This window comes from Somniosus microcephalus, chromosome 12 (genome assembly GCF_052327205.1).
Source record: "Somniosus microcephalus isolate GS21.2 chromosome 12, FLI_Smic_1.0, whole genome shotgun sequence".
Classification (NCBI taxonomy): domain Eukaryota; kingdom Metazoa; phylum Chordata; class Chondrichthyes; order Squaliformes; family Somniosidae; genus Somniosus; species Somniosus microcephalus.
In genome coordinates, this window is record NC_140998.1 from 75,318,372 (window position 1) to 75,337,918 (window position 19,547).

The 19,547-nt window shown below is 41.6% G+C and overlaps 1 protein-coding gene across 4 annotated transcripts in view; it reads right to left on the reverse strand.

Annotated features, from left to right (window-relative positions):
- Positions 1-16,603, reverse strand: part of map4k5 (mitogen-activated protein kinase kinase kinase kinase 5) — a 204,776-nt gene extending 188,173 nt beyond the window's left edge. For 2 of the 4 annotated variants that reach the window (XM_086003140.1, XM_086003139.1), the window contains exon 1: positions 16,224-16,601. In XM_086003140.1, the coding sequence (XP_085859266.1) occupies positions 16,224-16,337 (114 nt within the window). In that variant the 5' untranslated portion in view covers positions 16,338-16,601. Of the gene's footprint in view, positions 1-16,223 lie in introns of all 4 variants that reach the window. The other 2 variants (XM_086003138.1, XM_086003141.1) reach the window with 2 other exon arrangements.
- Positions 16,604-19,547: the final 2,944 nt, after the last annotated feature.

The window sequence follows — 19,547 nt, forward strand, 5'->3', positions numbered from 1 at the left end:
TGCATGATCACTGGCTTGTAGAGGCAGACATGCAGAACAGTCCTCTCCTTCCAGACGTATTATGTGCGGGCAAATGTGGATTTCCAGTAGCTCAACAGTCTGTACAGGTCAATGATGCAATTTTTTTTTAATTCTCTGGATTGTACAGGAATGTATGGTTTCTAAAAATAACCAACTTCCACACAGTCGTTTTTCTCTTATTTCAGTGCTGCAGAGTCCACCTGCAACAGAAGTGGATCGATTTCCCAGCACTAAGCGCTTCTCAAAGCAAATCCATACAAATAAGTAACAACTTGCAACGCAAATCAATACTACAACCTATATTCATAACTGTAGTAAAACAAAACAAAAACATCACTATAACATAACTAATGACCAAGATTTGAATTGCAAAATCGGAGATGAAAGCCCAAACCAAGTCTAAAATGAAGCTCAGCAAGATTACCTCACTCAACAAGTCTCACATAGTTTTGTTCCACTGTCAGGCTGTATTTGTTCCACCTGGCACTGAATTCAGGCTGCATTTTACACATAACTGGAGCGTCAGTGCAAAGAGAACTTGCTTCACAGACTCTACAGTTGTAGTGTAAATGCAGCTTTGGTTAGCAAAAATTAAATTTATGCTCTCGTGCTTTCTTTGCTTCTGAAATCTCAGCTGAGAAAATAAAAATCTGGCTCATTTGATCATCAGCAAGTCCTTCCCAACATTAATTTACCATTTATATAATCACTGATCATTTATCACCAAGAATAACAGCAATGAACAACAGTTACTGGTGCTGATTTGAACTATTGCTTTATCTGGCCTTGAGAAAATAGCAGATTACAGAAGGTAAAGCAAAATTGCCATATTTTGTGTAAACTGCCTTCCAAAATTTTAAGCAGCGACTTCCTGTTTACAAAAGGGAATCTGAACCCTGGATAGGTTGTACTTCATGGGTGTCAAAAATAGACCCACACACAAGCTTCTAAGGGAGCAATTTTGCTGTCACTTTTGTATTATTGCAAAAGTTTCCACTTTACAAAATTGACAGTATAAGTCCAGTTAGGCCACGTTCCAACTCTAGCAGGGAACAGCACAAGACTGAAAAAGAATATTGCCTCACGCCACTGGATCTTGACGCGAGGCATACAGACAATAATGTCAAGCCTAGTTTGAAAAGTGCTCAGAACCTTTAGAAACTGAAGCTTACTTTCTTTAAAAATGTTTTTTTGTGTGTGTATACTCCAACTCATACTCTCAGTACATACAAAATGTATCCGAGAGCACAGTTCAATCTCTTTCTTGGCCAAGTGTTGCCAGCTGATAATTAATACTATAGCTAACAGTCTAAGGTACACTACCACTCCAAATGAAACTTCAAAATCAAGTGACATCCATGGTATTCAAAGGAATGCAACTTCATCCTCATTAAGAACAAAACTGTTCTTCTGGTAGAAGACGAATAGGACATCAATGGTTCATAATCTCAGCTAATTACAATCAGTGCCACATGCTAGCCAGTACAGGAGAAGCCAGACTAGTGAAGGGTGTGCCTAATTGAAGGGCTCAGATTCCAGAGGAATTGGTACCAGCTCTGGTGCAGGAGTTATCAACAGGACAACCCATGGCTAGAGACCTGAAACCAATATCCTCATGGATATGGCAACTGAATCTGTGGGGTTGGATTTAAATTTATGGTCCAGAATTTCCCAGTGTTGAGTCACTGTAATAGCCCATCTATTTCACAGGACACGATTTATGGCGCAAAAGGCCCAGAAAATTATGGCACAAGTAACTTCAGCCATCACTTACACCACTCCATAATTTCTTGAGACTTTTGCGCTGAAACAGTTGAACAGCTAATTATGATCATTCCAACCCCATTAAAATCAATGGTGAGATCGAGCTTACTGAATTAATGGTGTGGAGATGCTGGTGTTGGACTGGGGTGGACAAATGTAAGAAGTCACAACACCAGGTTATAGTCCAACAGTTTTATTTGAAATCACAAGCTTTCGGAGCGCTGCTCCTTCGTCAGGTGAAGTGGAGAGATGCATAAAGACACAGCTTATATAGTCAGAGAATAATGCCAGATGATTACAGGTAATCTTTCTAACTGCCATTTATCACACCTCAGCAGAGAGATAATCACAAGGTGTGAATGGTGTCCAAACAGATCAGTCAGGAAAACCAAAGAACAATGAGGTGGGGTCACAAGGGGTCAAATGTTGCAGATGCTGGGGTCTGTATGAAAAACAAAACATTTTTTTTTTGCTGGCAATCACAGCAGGTCCAGCCGCATCTGTGTAGAGAGAACAAGCCAACGACGACGCGAGTCTGGATGACCCTACGTCAGGTGGGGTTACATGTAGCGTGACATGAACCCAAGATCCCGGTTGAGGCCGTCCTCATGAGTGCGGAACTTGGCTATCAGTTTCTGCTCTACGATTTTGCGTTGTCGTGTGTCTCGAAGGTCGCCTTGGAGAATGCTTACCCGAAGATCGGAGGCTGAATGTCCTTGACTGCTGAAGTCGCCCTCGTAAGAACGGGATATGACGCTCGACTCGTCGATCGACAGTTCCGACGGGCCACAGCAAAAAAATCACAGACCTCCTCAGAAGACAAACACGGGACACAACCAACAGAGCACCCTTCGTCATCCAGTACTTCCCCGGAGCGGAGAAACTACACCATGTTCTTCGCAGCCTTCAACATGTCATCGATGACGACGAACACCTCGCTAAGGCCATCCCCACGCCTCCACTACTCGCCTTCAAACAGCCGCCTAACCTCAAACAGACCATCGTTCGCAGCAAATTACCCAGCTTTCAGGAGAACAGCGACCACGACACCACACAACCCTGCCACGGCAACCTCTGCAAGACATGCCAGATCATCAACACAGATACCATCATCACACGTGAGGACACCACCCACCAGGTACATGGTACATACTCATGTGACTCAGCCAACGCTGTCTACCTCATACGTTGCAGGAAAGGATGCCCCGGAGCATGGTACATCGGCGAGACCATGCAGACACTGCGACAACGGATGAACGGACACCGCGCAACAATCGTCAGGCAGGAGTGTTCCCTCCCAGTCGGGGAACACTTCAGCAGTCAAGCACATTCAGCTTCCGATCTTCGGGTAAGCATTCTCCAAGGCGGCCTTCGAGACACACGACAACGCAAAATAGCCAAGTTCCGCACTCATGAGGACGGCCTCAACCGGGATCTTGGGTTCATGTCACGCTACATGTAACCCCACCTGACATAGGGTCATCCAGACTCGAGTCGTCGTTGGCTTGTTCTCTCTACACAGGTGCGGCCGGACCTGCTGTGATTGCCAGCAAAAAAAATGTTTTTTTGGTCTGTTTTTCATACAAACCCCAGCATCTGCAACATTTGACCCCTTGTGACCCCACCTCATTGTTCTTTGATGTAATGTTTTCCTGACTAACCTGTTTGGACGCCATTCACACCTTTGATTGCTGTGATTATCTCTCTGCCGAGGTGTGATAAATGGCAGCTGGAAAGATTACCTGTAATCATCTGGCATTATTCTCTGACTATATAAGCTGTGTCTTTATGCATCTCTCCACTTCACCTGACGAAGGAGCAGCGCTCCGAAAGCTTGTGATTTCAAATAAAACTGTTGGACTATAACCTGGTGTTGTGTGACTTCTTACATTACTGAATTAAGGTCACTGTGATCGTCACTGACACTTACAACATTGCAGAATGGTGCTCGTGGGCTCAGTAGGTTTGGTGTAATCACAGGAATTGTAGCTTGCTGTTTAAATTAAGAAATAATTGTCACCCTCATTAAGTGCTTTTTTATTATTCAGTGGTGCAGTTGTGACAGAAATCACACACATCAGGTGGCCAGTCCTTAGCTTTAAACTACCATCTGAATGCGACTTTTTTTTTAAATATGTAATTCAGATCATTACTCCTAATGTGGTTGTGTGCCCACTGACACTATTACAATCCAAGTAATAAGTCAGAAATAGCACAGGGATTATAGACTGCTTGAGCAATTGAAAACTAAAAGCCTCTGGTTTCTGTATTGTTTATACAACCTCAACAGAAATCTGGAGGGCGGGGGGGTCACTGTTCCATCTAATGAACTAACTGGACAGATATAAAAACAGTCCTCAAGGCAAATCAGCTCTCTATAATTTGAATTTGTGCTTGTTTCTGCCCATCAGTTCTACATTTAAAACATCTATTTTAAATAATTCCAGGCCTAAATAGCATCACATCGCAAATGGTTTTTACTTTGGCCAGGTCACTTCTAATTCACCGCTATGCTCAGTGCGGCGTACTCTAATTCTCCAGCAAATTCTGGTATAAATTAGTCACTGGAGGAATCGGAGCACACAACAGTTTAACTTGTATTTGTCGCCAATATTGTTGCAGCGAATTCCGGCTCAATATTATGGGGTTGAGATAAAACAAGAGAATAGAGATGGCTGTGAAGGGACATTAAAGAAATATAAATAAGACTGCAGCTGGATCAGGACTGGCAATTAAATATACCTGGGTTAAAACCTTCAGGGGGATAGAGAGGAAAAACAGAGAGGGAGAAAAAGGAAGCAGTACTATAACAATACCAAAGCACCAGAGCGTAAAGATTTTAAAAGAGAAGTGGTCCAAATCGAATCCGTTTACACCGAGCTGAGGAACAGCAAAGGATCAGTCAAGCTCGCGAGTGTATATATTATAGACTGCCAAACAATGAAAAGAAAATTGATGATGAAATTTGAAAACAAATTAGAGAATGGTGTATTGCCAATAGAGTTATAATGGAGACATCAATTATCCCAAAAAATATTTTTTTGTTCTTGGCATGTGGGCAGCACGAATAAGGTAGTTATGTATTTCTCATCCCTAGTTACCAAGGGCTTTAAGAGTCAACCATATATATAGTGTGGGACTGGAGTCCCGTGTAGGCCAGACCAGGTGGAAATGGCAGGGCCCTCTTTCAAGGACATTAGTGAACTAGTTGGGTTTGTAATGACAATCCAGCAGACGTCTTAGTTATACTTTTTGTGCCAGCTCACAAAATGACCAGATTTATTGAATTTAATTTCACAATTTGCCATGTTAGGATTTGAACTCACAACCTCAAAATTGTTAATCCAGTACCATAGCCACTTGGTATTGTGGTGAAAAAGAGGTGTAAGTTCAGGACTGTTTTCTCAGGCAATATATCGATACTCCATTAAAAAGGAAGTATTATTTAACCTTGCTTTCGATAATGAAGCAAAACAAGTAGGTGACTTAAAAGAGCTGGGAAGCAGTGGCCACAATATAATTGGAGTCAGTGCAAGAATAGAAAAAGTAAAAAAGAAAAAAAGGTTGAGAACAAGGATACTTAACTACAAAATTGCAAGTTATAGAAAGATAAAAATGGAACTTGCCCCGATTAAATGGAAGGAAAACTGGCAAAAAGTATCGTAGATCATCAAGGAGAAATATTTAAACAGGTACAAACACAGTATATTTCAGTAAGGAGAAAAGGCCTTGGTTCCATGCAAGAAATCCATGCTGCAATTATATAGGGCTTTGGTGAGACCACACCTGGAGTACCGTGTACAGTTTTGGGGTCTCCTTACCGAAGGAAGGATATACTTGCCTTAGATGGGTGCAACAAAGGTTCACTAGATTGATCCCTGGGGTAAGAGGGCCAACCTAGGGAGGAGAGATCAAGTAGAATGGGCCTATATACTGTGGAGTTTAGAAGAACAAGAGGTGACCTCAAAGGGCTTGACATGGTAGATGCCGAAAGGCTGTTTCCCCTGGCTGGAGAATCTAGAACTAGGGGTCATAGTCTCAGGAGAAAGGGGTTGTGGCTCAGAGGGTTGTGAATCTTTGGAATTCTCTCTCTCAGATGACTGTGGATGCTCAGTCGATGAGCATATTCAAGACTGAGATAGATAGGATTTTTGGGCACCAAGGGATATGGGAACACAGCGGGAAAGTGGAGTTGATGTAGAAAGTTCAGCCACGATCTTATTGAATGGTGCTGCAGGCTCAAGGGGCCTACTCCTATTTCTTATGTTATTAAGTCAGATTATATCAAATTTGAAATTTTGAAGCATTCAGTGCTTACAGGTAGCTAAAAAAAGCAAGGAAAGTATAGGAAAGCTACAAGAACTATGAGACCAAATTAGCAAAAAACAAAGGGCAATTTAAAAAGTTTTCTATAGGTACATTAGAAAGAGGATAATCAAGGCAAGAGATGAAGGAGTCAAGCTTGTGGCGCAGTGAGGGAACAGCAGAAAGCAAGGTCACACCTCAAGGTCAAACCTAAGGTAGCTAAATCATCAGGACCCAACGTTTCACATCCTAGGATCCAGAGAGAAGCTCGGGAAGAAATAAATAGAGATGGCTCAAACTGTAAATTTTCCAAAATTTTGTGGATTGGAATATTGTGCTAGAAAACTGGAACAACTTTGACTCCCTTCTTCAAAAAAGGAGACAGTGATCAATCAGGAAATGATAGGCAAGGTAATCTTACTTCGATTATCAGCAAATTACATGGGTTTGAATCGGTGGCCTTTCCACCATACTCCCAGGGCAAGTTTGATGAGAGAGCAGTAGAAGGGCCACAAATTAGACTGGGACACAGTTGGCACAAGTGGTGCCCAACAAGGCAATCCAGGCCTGCTCAATAGCCTGCACCCCTGAAGAATTTAAAAGTTCTTGGCAGATCTTTTTAGCCTCCATAAAGACATTAACCCAGATTATGCAAATTAGGTGACTTCCCAAAGCCTGTAAACCTTCGCAGGGTCAGCTCCAGAAGCTACTAGTGGGCTGATCTGGACACTTATACCATAGATTTTCGGAGCTGTAGGGTTTATAATATGGGATGAAATTAATAATCATTTGGAAAGCAGGAGCTAAAAAGGGCTAGACAGCATAGATCAGAAACACAAGATAGATATTAAAGGAAACATAATGGTGTAGTTTACATGGATTTTGAAAAAAAGCATGTACGAAGATACAAACATAAGAACATAGCCTCATGGATAGAGATGGATGAATGGAGGGTAGATATCAAAGAATAGGGATAAAAGAAAGTTTCTTGGAATGTAAAGATGTAGCAAGTGGTATTTCACAGGAGTCCATTTTGGGGCTGCCTTTATTTATTATATACATAAATGATACAGATTTAGGAATGCAGGAAACAATACTGAAATTTGATCATCACACTAAATTGGGAGGTATGGCAAACTGCAATTTCTATTGTGAGCAAATGTAAGAGAATATAAATAGGCTAGAAGGAGGACCAGATAAGTAGTTTCTGTAGAAAAATGCCAATATATTGTGCAGGTATGAGCAGGGAAAGCAAATACAACTAAATGGTAAGATTTGAAATGGAGTAAAGGAACAGAAAGGCTTTGGTATTATGCAGACATACCGGTCATGAAAGGTGACAATGCAAGAAGATAAACCCGTAAAATAGTCTTTGTATTTATATGTCTAGATACAAAAACAACGAGGATGTCGAACTTAGACAAGATCTTAGTTGGGCTACAGCTAAAGTGTTGCGTACAGTTTTGGACATCCTATTAAAGAAGAAATAAAAATGTGGTAAAGACGCATAATAGATGTTAACTAGGAAGAGGGGTTATTTCACTAGAACTGAAGGTTAGGGCATGACCTGATTGAGGTCTTCAAAATTATGAAAGATTATACGATAAATAGGGATATTGTTTCCACGGTCAGCAAGAAAGCACAAATTTAAGATAATCACAAAAGGAATTCAAGTGGAGATCAGAAAAACATTTCTTTACACAGAGGGTGTTATGTGTATTTCTCTGCTACAAACTACTTTGGAAACAGTTTCCATAAATTCTTTGAAAGGGAATTAGATAGTTGCTTGGAAAAGACAAAAATTAAATGCTAGCACAAGTGTGGGGTTAGATGGCTCATATGGAGACTAGGTCAGCTAAATGACCCATTTCCATGCTGCAAGATTCTACATACAGTCCCCACCACACAAACCATCCGTATTTAGCACACTGGCTATTTTGGGTAGAAACAGGTGTTCAGTGAATAATTCGCACCTTAAGTTGCAACTACCTATTATACTTAATCACCTCTAATTGGTGTCAGCGACAAGTTCATTATTGTATCTCCATCCTCATTATTTACTAGCACCCAGGTATGTCAAATACTTAAATAAGTTACATAAAGCTCTTTCAATAAAGAATAATGTATGGAATGTTTACATTGTGCCTGAGAGTTTGGACAAACCTGATCCTAGTTTGATACAAATGAATCAAGTTGTAATTGTTTGCTATCTCTTAAATGATGGTATACTTCTGCATTAACCATTCAACTAAAACTTTACATCACTCCCAATCCTGAAGTGCTCTCAATGTTTGAGGTTCTCTCTGCAGGGTGGTTCTCAACAATTGTTTATCCTCTCCAAATGGAGAGAGAAACTTTGCATCCAACCGGTTAGATGACCCACTCGCAATCCAAATACCCCTCATTATTCTCCCTGCATGCCCCTTTCCATATCAAGACTCTGCCACCTTCTTACTTTTGACAGCTTGAGACAAAATGGCTTGCATGATCACCAATTTGTCACTTCAGACAAGATCATTGTGCTCTGCCTCACTCAACCAAAACCAGGCAAAATAAGCCAACTATTTCTAGAACATTAATTTTAATCATAAACTTTCGGTATCTTAATTACGGCATTGTATTTTGCAATTATTATTAATTCTTGGTATGCGGCAACACTGGCAAGACAGCATTCATGAAATGGCCACATTATTGTTTCTGACATCAAGCCCTGAGGAAAGAGCCTTAGGATTTATAAAAATGTATAGGAGTAACCTAGAATTTCCCAAACCCCAAAAACTGCAGCTGTCACTCATTCAATTCCAATACTATTCAAAACATTCACTTGGGCCAGGACATTATGTCCCATGTTGCATTCACAGTCAAACCACTAACACCACTGTCAGATCACAGCCAAATTACTGTGTATCTTAAAAGGACAGAAACAACCAACACAGAAATACAGCCCAGTAAGCTGTACAACATTAAAAAATCCTACAGATTGGCCCAAAACAGTACGGAAAAATACCAGAAAGCAATTAGCAGCCAATCAACTCAATCCCTCTTGGACAACTTCCTGGAAAACACATACACTCACAATAAAGAAGGCGTAAACCAGGCAATGAATAACCTAAATAATATTTTTGATAATTTGGCAACAATGTCAAACTTGATATCTCGCAAGAGTAAACACAAAACACAAAACCACGAAAAATGGTTTGATTCAGACTGTCATAACATGAGGAAAAAACTCAAAAATATCAAACCAAAAACACAGACAACCAGAAAACGAGGAACTACGCCTTGCTTGTCAGGCACTAACACAATATAAAAACACACTCAGAGCCAAGAAAGAACAGTATATTAAGAATAAACTCAGCTCCAGAGGAATCTATCGATTCTAATTGTTTCTGGGACAACTGAAATACATTACACAAAAAGCAACGTGACGAATTGCCCATTCAAAATGGAGACATATGGGGAAACCATTTTGAAAAATTATACCAGAAAAACACACTAAGCCCAGAGCAAGATCTAATATGCAAAGAATTGGAAAAGCTCGAACTGGCCATAAAAGACTACCAAAACCCATTAGATCACCCAATAACTGAAAAAGAGCTATTTGAAAAATTCAAGGACCTGCGACCAAGAAAAGCTTGCGGTGCAGATGGCATCCTAAATGAAATGATTAAACACACTGACGATAAAATGAAATTGGCTATCCTAAAACTCTTCAACTTGGCTCTGAGTGTCGGTTACTTCCCTGATATCTGGAACAAAGGACTCATAACGCCCATATACAAAAGTGGAAACAAAGTTGACCCAAATAACTATCGAGGCATCTGTATGAACAGTAACCTGGGGAGGGTATTCTGTAGTATCATAAACCAAAGACTTAAACTTCCTTGAGGAGCACAATGTCTTGAATAAAAGCCAAATTGGATTCTTACCAAATTATAGAACATCGGACCATATTTTCACCCTATACACCCTAATTGACAAACATGTTCACCAAAACAAAAGCAAAATTTTTGCCTGCTTTATAGGTTTCCAGAAGGCTTTTGATTCTATTTGGCACGACAGTCTATTCTTAAAACTTATTGAAAGTGGTGTAGGGGGAAAAACATATGATGTAATTAAATCAATGTATACAAACAATAAATGTGCAGTTAAAATTGGAGACAAACAAACAAAATATATCACAGGGGCGTGGCGTGACGCAGGGCTCGCCTATCTCACCGACACTAATATTTACATAAATGAATCAGCAAAACTACTTGAACAATCTACAGCACCTGGCCTCGCCCTATGTGACTCCAAGGTTAAATTCCTCCTCTATGCAGATGACCTGGTTCTGCTCTCACCAACTGAGGGTCTACAGCAGAACCTGGATCTGCTAGTCATTGTCAGACCTGGGCCCTGACAAACCCCAAAAAAACCAAAGTTCTTGTGTTCCAGCAAAGATCCAGACATCAGGGACCCAGAATAAACTTCACACTAGGAGCAACTAAAATTGAACAAACTACAAATTACACATACTTAGGCTTAAAAATCAGTTCTACGGGAAACTTTCATTTGGCTGTGAATGAACTGAAAGAGAAAGCAAGAAGGGCTTTCTATGCCATTAAAAAGTCAATCCAAATAGAAATTCCAATTGGCATTTGGCTCAAAATTTTTAAATCAGTAATTGAACCAATTGCACTCTATGGCAGTGAGGTGTGGGGTCCGCTAACACAACAAGAATTCGCAAAATGGGACAAACCCAATTGAGATCCTGCATGCAGAATTCTGTAAAAGTATCCTCCGGACTCAGGAAAACCACAAACAATGCATGCAGGGCAGAACTAGGCCAATATCCACTATTAATTAATATCCAAAAACAAGCCATTAAATTTTGGAAACACCTAAAAATGAGCAACCCCCACTGCTATCATTACAAAGTCTTGAAATGCCAAGAGATGATCATAGAGAAGAGTCCCCTCAGTCAACTAGTCCTGGGACTCAGTGAAGTAACTACCAACACTACTAATAACCAGCCCCAGGACAGTGACATCCTAGCACAGAGAATTCGACCCAACACAATTATCACTAAAAAGGAAAAATATTTGACCTATTGGACAGAAACGACAAAAACCCAAAACAAACTCGATTGCTATTTGGCCCTAAACAGACAATACACCATGGCTGAATACCTGACCATGGTAAAGGATAGCAAACTTGAGAAAAGCCTTAACAATGTACAGACTTAGTGAACATAGCCTGGCCATCGAAAAAAGCAGACACAGGCAGACCTGGCTGCCCAGAGAGGACAGGATATGCTCTCACTGCAGTCAGGGAGTGGCGGAGACAGAGATGCACTTCCTCACAACTTGTGGAAACTATCAGGACATAAGGGAGAATTTCTACCCAAAAATATGCCCGGAATTCAAAAATTTGAATGACCACCAAAAACTCCCATATCTATTAGGGGAACAGAGAAAATGTGTAACTATAGTGGCAAACTATGTTACAGCTTGCCACAAGCAGAGGGACAACCAGTGACCATTAAATCTAAGAAAAGATTATATGCATATTATATGTGTGTATATCTATGTATACATGGGTATACTTGTTGTCTATACACTATGTCTAGATCAGTGTTTATGTGGTCAATCATACATGTATTTCTGTGCTTTGGCAACATAAGATGTATCTTGTCATGCCAATAAAGCAATTTGAATAGTAGTGACCACCTATCTGCCCTCTTGAAAACACAGTAACACTAATAATAGTTATGAAGAAATGTACGACTCAGACCAGCTCTTCCTTCCACCTCCCAGCAGAAGAAAGTTATTTGGCTCCCAGTATGTGTGTGGGGTGTTGCCGGGGGGGGGGGGGGGGGGGGGTGTGCAGGGGAAGAGTACAATGAAAATGAGCTGAGATACAGTACATTCATGTAGTGTGGCAACAATCTTTTAGATTGTGCATTAGAATTAAATTATGGATTGTTTGTACAATTTAATTACTCTAATCTAACTGACATTGACCAGCGTAAGCAAACACAGCTGGCAGCACATAGCATTTGCATATGCTGTGTTCAAACACGAGATAAGCAACTGCACATCATCACATTGGTTAAAAGACAAATTCATTATCTTGCGTAACATTTTACAAAGGAAAGTACTTTACCCTCCCCCCCACCTCATGATCAATCAATGATTTATACAGCAGTATCATTCTTATGCATCACAACAGCAAGTCCTCAGAATAACACTGCACAAATAGAACCACTTTGTCTAGTCTTGTGGTACCATTCCACCGTACCACTCTCTGCATCACACTAATCTACTTGCAAAATGAGCAAAAACAGGAACTATAAAAATACTGAAGTTAAACTTTTGATATTACTAAACAAACGTAGCAAAGCGTCCCAAGGTGCTTCACAAGAGCGATCAAACTGTATAGAGAGTTTTCAATATTTTTCAGGTTTTAATAACCTCTTCTTTAATCCAAACAAGTATGAGTGCTTTTTAATCTATACCACAAACAGTTTTAATTACTTAATGCCTTAAGCATGTTGGGCTGGGTAATAGTGTTCTCAAATTAGTTTACAAGACTAGTTGCCCTGAACTCTGATCTTGATAATAAATATATATATATATATATATATATATATATATATATATAAGGACAGATGGCCAAAAGCTTGGTCAAAGTAGTAGGTTTTAAGGGAGGAGAGGAAGAGGTGTTAAGGGAGGGAATTCCAGAGTTTACGGGCTAGGCAGCTGAAGGCATGCCGCCAATGGCAGTGCAAAGAAAATCGGGGATGCGCAAGAGGCCAGAATTGGAGGAGGATATTGATCTCGGAAGGTTGTAGGAGGTTACAGAGATAAGGAGTGGCGAGGCCATGGAGGGATTTGAAAATAATGATGAGAATTTTGAAATTGAATCGTTGCCCGACCAGGAGCAAAATGTAGGTCAGCAAGCACAGAGGTAATGAGTGAAGGGAACTTGGTGCAAGTTAGGGCAGGGGCAGCAGAGTTTTGGATGAGCTCAAGTATACGGATGGTGCAAGGCAGGAAGCTGGCCAGGAGTGCACTGGAATAGTCGAGTCTAGAAGTAACAAAGGCATGGATGAGGATTTCAGCAGATGATGAGCAGAGGCATACTAACAAAGTGATAGGGAATAAAAGAAATCAAAATGAAGCCATTTTCCAAATTGTTCTTGAACACAATGGTTTATAATAATTTAGAGACACAGTTTATTTTTTTTCAGGTTAAGGTGCTTGATTATTCCCCCCCATCCACACAACTACCTTCCTCTTGATGAAAGATGCAAGTGCTTAGCCTGCCATCACAAACAAAATGATCACCATGATCCCCATCACAGCTAGTATTTATTGATACATTATGCAAAATTGCACTAACCCTCTATCATCATAAAATGAGTTAAGACTAAACATCTGCTGGCTCAAAATAAGAGTGCTTGCTGTGGTGCTGAACCATAAAAGCCAGGAATGTGCCAACTTTGATCCCTAGTCTGATGAATTATCTAATCCCATCCAGCCTCTGGTAATGTGAAGACAATTGGCCTCAATACCTCTGGATTGGAAAGAGCCAGGCGGTGTTGTTGCTCTAGGTTGCTACCGAAAGCATGGATGTCAGATGAGGGTAGGATCTCTCACCTGGCTGTGATGGCCCCAATGATCAAGCAGCTGAATAAACTGTCTAGGTCTCACAGGAAACATGGACACAATACCAGAGGGAACTGTACAAAACATGAGTCAATACTTTCACCAAAGAAGGGTAGAAAACTGAAGGGGGGAGGGGGAAGAAATGTAATACTTGGCACACACCAATGTAATAGCTTTTCAACAGGCTGCTATTTATTCAAAAGCATTTGAAATATTATAGCTTATGTTGTAATTATTTTAAAAATGAATTGTTTATTATTGATGGACTCTACAGAATAATATCAAGATCAGAGTTCAGGGCAACTAGTCTTGTAAACTAATTTGAGAGAACTATTACCCAGCCCAACATGCTTCAGGCATTAAGTAATTAAAACTGTGTGGTATAGATTTTTTTTTTTTTTTTTTTTTTTTTTTTTAAACTCACAGGTATCATCGTTATGTACAAATTAATTTGATTATACTTGAGTTTGGATTAAGGAAGAGGTTATTAAAACACCTGAAAAATATTGAAAACTCATTCTGTATACAGTAAATGAGTATAATGTAATGATCACAGGCCAACAACAAAACTGGAAATTATAGCCACTGGTTTATTTATGTGAACATACTGCATAAATAAATGTTCCTGTGCACTTTAGGCTAGGAAAACAGTTAAAAGGATGCTGCCAAGACACATCTCAGCACAACATACAGTATATTGGAACATTCTTTACAACGGTCAGTAATTAGAACAAAATACTTTAACTTATATAATAAAAAATTACTTTGCGATTTATGTTAACAGTAGGGACACAAGATAAAAGCAAGCAACAGCCAACTGTATGACAGTTTCACAACTCAAATACGACCCAACCTCAACCCCTGTCCTTACAACCTACAGGCCTATCTCCAACCTCCTTTTTCTCTCCAAAGTCCTTGAACGTGTTGTCACCTCCCAAATCCGTACCCAACTCTTCTACAACGCCCCATTTAAAATCTCCCCCCATTTAAATCTCCCCGATCAGATTTCCGCTCCTACCACAGCACCGAAACTACCCTAACCGAAGTCACAAACATTCTACATGACCAAAGTAGATTATTCTCTCTGCAGCATTTTAAACGGTTGACAACACCATCCTCTTCTATTGCCTCACCCACCACTACCCAGTTGGGTGGGATTTTTTTGTGTTCAGTTGGGTGGGATTACCCTCGCTTAGAATCACTCTTAGCCATTGCACCTTCAGCAATGTCTTCTCTTCCCAATGCCACACCATCTACATGATCCCTTCCTCATCTACATGCCCTTTGGTTATGTCATCAGCAGGCATGAGGTCAGTTTCTACATCTAAGCTGACAACACCTAAAACTACCTCTTCACTACCTGTGTTGTCAGGCTGCTTGTCCAACATCCAGTCTTGGATGAGCAACAATTTCCTCCAGTTAAATATTGGGAAGACCGAAAGGATCATCTCCAGCCTGCCACAAACTCCAAACTTTTGCCACCAATTCCAGTTAGATAAAATCCAAAAACTGTACCAACATGACTAAGTAATTTAACCTGTAAGGTATACAACAAAGTTACTTAACCCACTAGTCTATGTGAATGTTTAAGCAATTAACACATTCAACATCAATAATGAAAAGCTCAGCTTTATCCAGGTATAAAAATAAGCATTTAGTATTAAAATTAATTCCAATCATTGCCAAGTTTTTTTTAAACAATGTACAAACCAGGCATAAAGAGAAACTGTTTCCTTTAACAGAGAGCATCAGGTTCAACCACTTACGACAGGATGAAGATCATTTCAATAACTCTTGAATTCATGAAGAAAAGCAAATTTTGAAAAATTCTGTAAAAATGTTCCCTATGCCACTTAACGGTCAACTCACAACCACAACACAGAAGACTTGCGTCAATATATTATCCTCTGAACCCCTTGAAATAAAAAATTAGAGCGACGTCACAAAAAAACATGAAATACCTGTTGCGGTTACAACAACCAAGTTTTGGGGGGGGGGGGGGGGGGGTTGAGGGAAAGAGAAGGAAGAACGAGTCAGCATGGACCCCAAGGCTACCTAGTAACTTTAATCATCCTAATTATTTTCATATCCTCCTTCTTGTGACCTATGTGCCTGTCTGTGTGTGTGTGTGTGTTCTCTACACGTCTCTATTTATATAAAAATGTATTTAGTCTTTCCGTCGCGCAACCAACATTCCGCCAACAATATTGATTGAACCGGGGCGAAACCCAAGCTCACTCACTCGGCACTCGAAAGGCTACTTTTAAAAATAAACTGCCGTTCACCAAATGATTGTGTCTATAACTTGAACGCTGCCCATCTCCCAACATTCACAGATGCCTTTGGTGAGCTGCTCGGAAAAGTTCAGGGAGCCCTGGCTGATGACGGCCATTCCCCCTCCGGCCCCCTGACGGAAGCACACCGTGGGGTGAGGGAAAAGGCCGCTCGCCTCAGCTTCAGCCTCGGGCAAACAACACAAACCTTGTATACATCGCCGTAGGTGCCGCTGCCGACCCTCTGGATCAGCTCGAAGTCCAGCTGCGGGTTTTTCCTCAGAATGTCCCCGCTGGCGGTCGCACGGCCCGGCGGGTTCATCTCTCACTCTGGGTCGGCGGTGGGTGGGGGGAGGTGTCGCCGCTTATGGCGGCTGCACTGTCGGTCTCTGCGCTGGGTGGGCGCACCGAGTTACGCTTCTCTTCTCGATCCGCCTCCAAGCGCGCTCTCTCTCTCTCAGCTGCGTCTAGCCCCGGCCGCCTCTGCTTAAAGTGTGCGCTGCCTCCAAATATGGCTCCCGCTCCATTTCCTGCCTCGCGAGCCGGCCCCGGGACTCTCGCGCACCCTGCACAGCCTGGCGCTTATTTCATCTTTCTTTGTTGCTTATTTTGTGTGTGTGTGTTTTTTTGATGTCTATTATTTTCAACCGGGATGCTTATGGCTCCCAACACATTAATTTGATTGTTACGTTTCCAGCTGTGCCTTGCATGTCATTTCCTTCTGTTGACCGCAGAAATCAACAGCCAAGCAGCTTCAGCGTCAACAAGTTATTCATTTCTTTCATCTGAAATGCACCAACACGCATTCGTTTACGAGCATACTGTATGTCAGCGATATAAATTGGTGATATTTACTGCTCGTACCAAAAAAAAAACATGATCTTAAAATTAGGCTTCTCCGCGAGAAATTGTGCTGATTCAGTGCACGGTTTCACTTCTAGGAGAATTCTTAATGATTATTAATACTAATTTATTTTGTTGCTTTACGAATGTATCTGGAGGAACATTTTATCCCTGAATGTTGCCACCCAGCGACTTTTCTGGGAACTACAAAATCTGTCAGTTTATGATTGTAAACAAGGTATGAGGAATGATGATGCATGCACTCAGTCGATCTCCCGTGGCAAGTCAAGACCAAGTATAGTTTTCAGGTGATACTGGGACTGGGGCCGGCAGAAGTAATTCAGTCGCCATTTTAAAGTCATTCATTTTGTTCTTAACTGTATATAATATATTTAAAAGCTAACTTCTGCGTGCACCTCCTGTCAACTTTTCCCATTATAAATTCCTATCTCCACATTTATAATACAAAGGGCTTATACAAGCTTGTCATACTGGAATTACAGGGGTGGACACTTTCCTGGTACCATGTTTACAGTAAGAAACTGACGAATTTTGTACCCGCCCAATTACATAAGTTTAATAAGGATTTTCCATTATAATAGGAACTTCTAATGGAAACATAAAAATAAGGACTGAATGTATGGCTTTAAAGTGGAGACTGAATTACACCCGCACACCTTGGTTCGGGGGAATTTTAATAGGCAATAACCAGTGGATTGAGATCAGCTGTGTAGTTAAATTCAGAGAAAAAAGAATCCCGACCTGAACCAGGCTCCAACACGCCGATTTCTGGGTTTGGTTGTGTGCGAGTAACCTGCTCGCCAGAGTCGACACGATCATTTGCATTGGCAGGTAGGCATGAAGACATAATTTAAAGTGATAATTGTATGGAAATGAAGGTCTTTTGACGTGACTGTAACTTTCCTTCAAATTTAACGGGTTTCCCAGGGCTCACGAAACTGACCAGTGAAAAGGAGGTGAGTTTCAGGTGGACTTCATGGGGATCTATCAACTTCAGATTGCCCAAACTCAAAATAGGCTCAGTTCTTGCAGCTGCTTTGTCAGTTCCTTCTGGCAAACGTCAGCAGCGAGTTCTTGTCAGTATGCAGTTTTTGGAGAAGTTTGAAGGCTATCAAACAGATACCAGCCAAGGTCGCAGGTAACACGACCCACATAACAGGATGTACAGACAGAATCACAGAAACCCCACAGTGCAGATAGAGGCCATTTCGGCCCATCGAGCCTGCACCGACACATATCCCACCCGATCCCCGTAACCCCTACACCAACACATATCCCACCCTATCCCCGTAACCCCACGTATTTAATCCCCCTAACACTAAGGGTCAATTTATCATAGCCAATCAACCTAACCCGCACATCTTTGGACTGTGGGAGGAAACCGGAGCACCCGGAGAAAACCCACGCAAACACGGGGAGAATGTGCAAACTCCACACAGACAGTCATCCGAGGCCGGATTCGAACCCGGGTCCCTGGCGCTGTGAGGCAACAATGCTAACCACTATGCCACCGTGCTGCCTCGGTGGCTCAGCTTCCTTGACCTCTCTCAATTGCAGTGCTTCCTTGCCAGGTGATCGCAGACAGCGGCAGCCTTCAATAACGTAGTACCATAATGTACCATTATGCAAGAAGGGTAGTAGGGATAAACCAGGGAATTACAGGCCAGTGAGCCTAACATCAGTGGTAGGGAAATTATTGGAAAAAATTCTGAGGGACAGAATTAGTCTCCACTTGGAGAGGCAAGGATTAATTAGGGATAGCCAACATAGCTTTGTCAAGGGAAGATCATGTCTGACCAATTTGATTGAATTTTTTGAGGGGGTGACTAGGTGTGTGGATGAGGGTAGTGCAGTGGATGTGGTTTACATGGATTTCAGTAAGGCTTTTGATAAAGTCCCGCATAGGAGACTGGTCAGGAAGGTAAGAGCCCATGGGATCCAGGGTGCCTTAGCACATTGGATCCAAAACTGGCTTAGTGGCAGAGGGTGATGGTGGAAGGTTGTTTTTGTGACTGGAAGCCTGTGTCCAGTGGGGTACCGCAGGGATCGGTGCTGGGTCCCTTGCTGTTTGTGGTCTACATTAATGATTTGGATGTGAATGTAAAAGGTATGATCAGTAAGTTTGCAGATGACACGAAAATTGGTGGGGTGGTAAATAGTGAGGAGGGAAGCCTCAGGCTACAGGACGATATAGATGGGTTGGTCAGATGGGCGGAACAGTGGCAAATGGAATTTAACCCTGAAAAGTGTGAGGTGATGCATTTTAGATGGACTAACAAGGCAAGGGAATACACAATGAATGGTAAGACCCTAGGAAAGACAGAGGATCAGAGGGACCTTGGTGTGCATGTACATAGATCCCTGAAGGCAGCAGAACAGGTGGCTAAGGTGATTAAAAAGGCATATGGGATACTTGCCTTCATTAGCCGAGGTATAGAATATAAGAGCAGGGAGGTTATGATGGAGCTGTACAAAACGCTGGTAAGGCCACAGCTGGAGTACTGTGTGCAGTTCTGGTCGCCACACTATAGGAAGGATGTGATTGCTTTGGAGAGGGTGCAGGGGAGATTTACCAGGATGTTACCTGGGCTGGAGCGCTTCAGCTATGAAGAAAGACTGGACAGGCTGGGGTTGTTTTCCTTGGAGCAGAGAAGGCTGAGGGGGGACC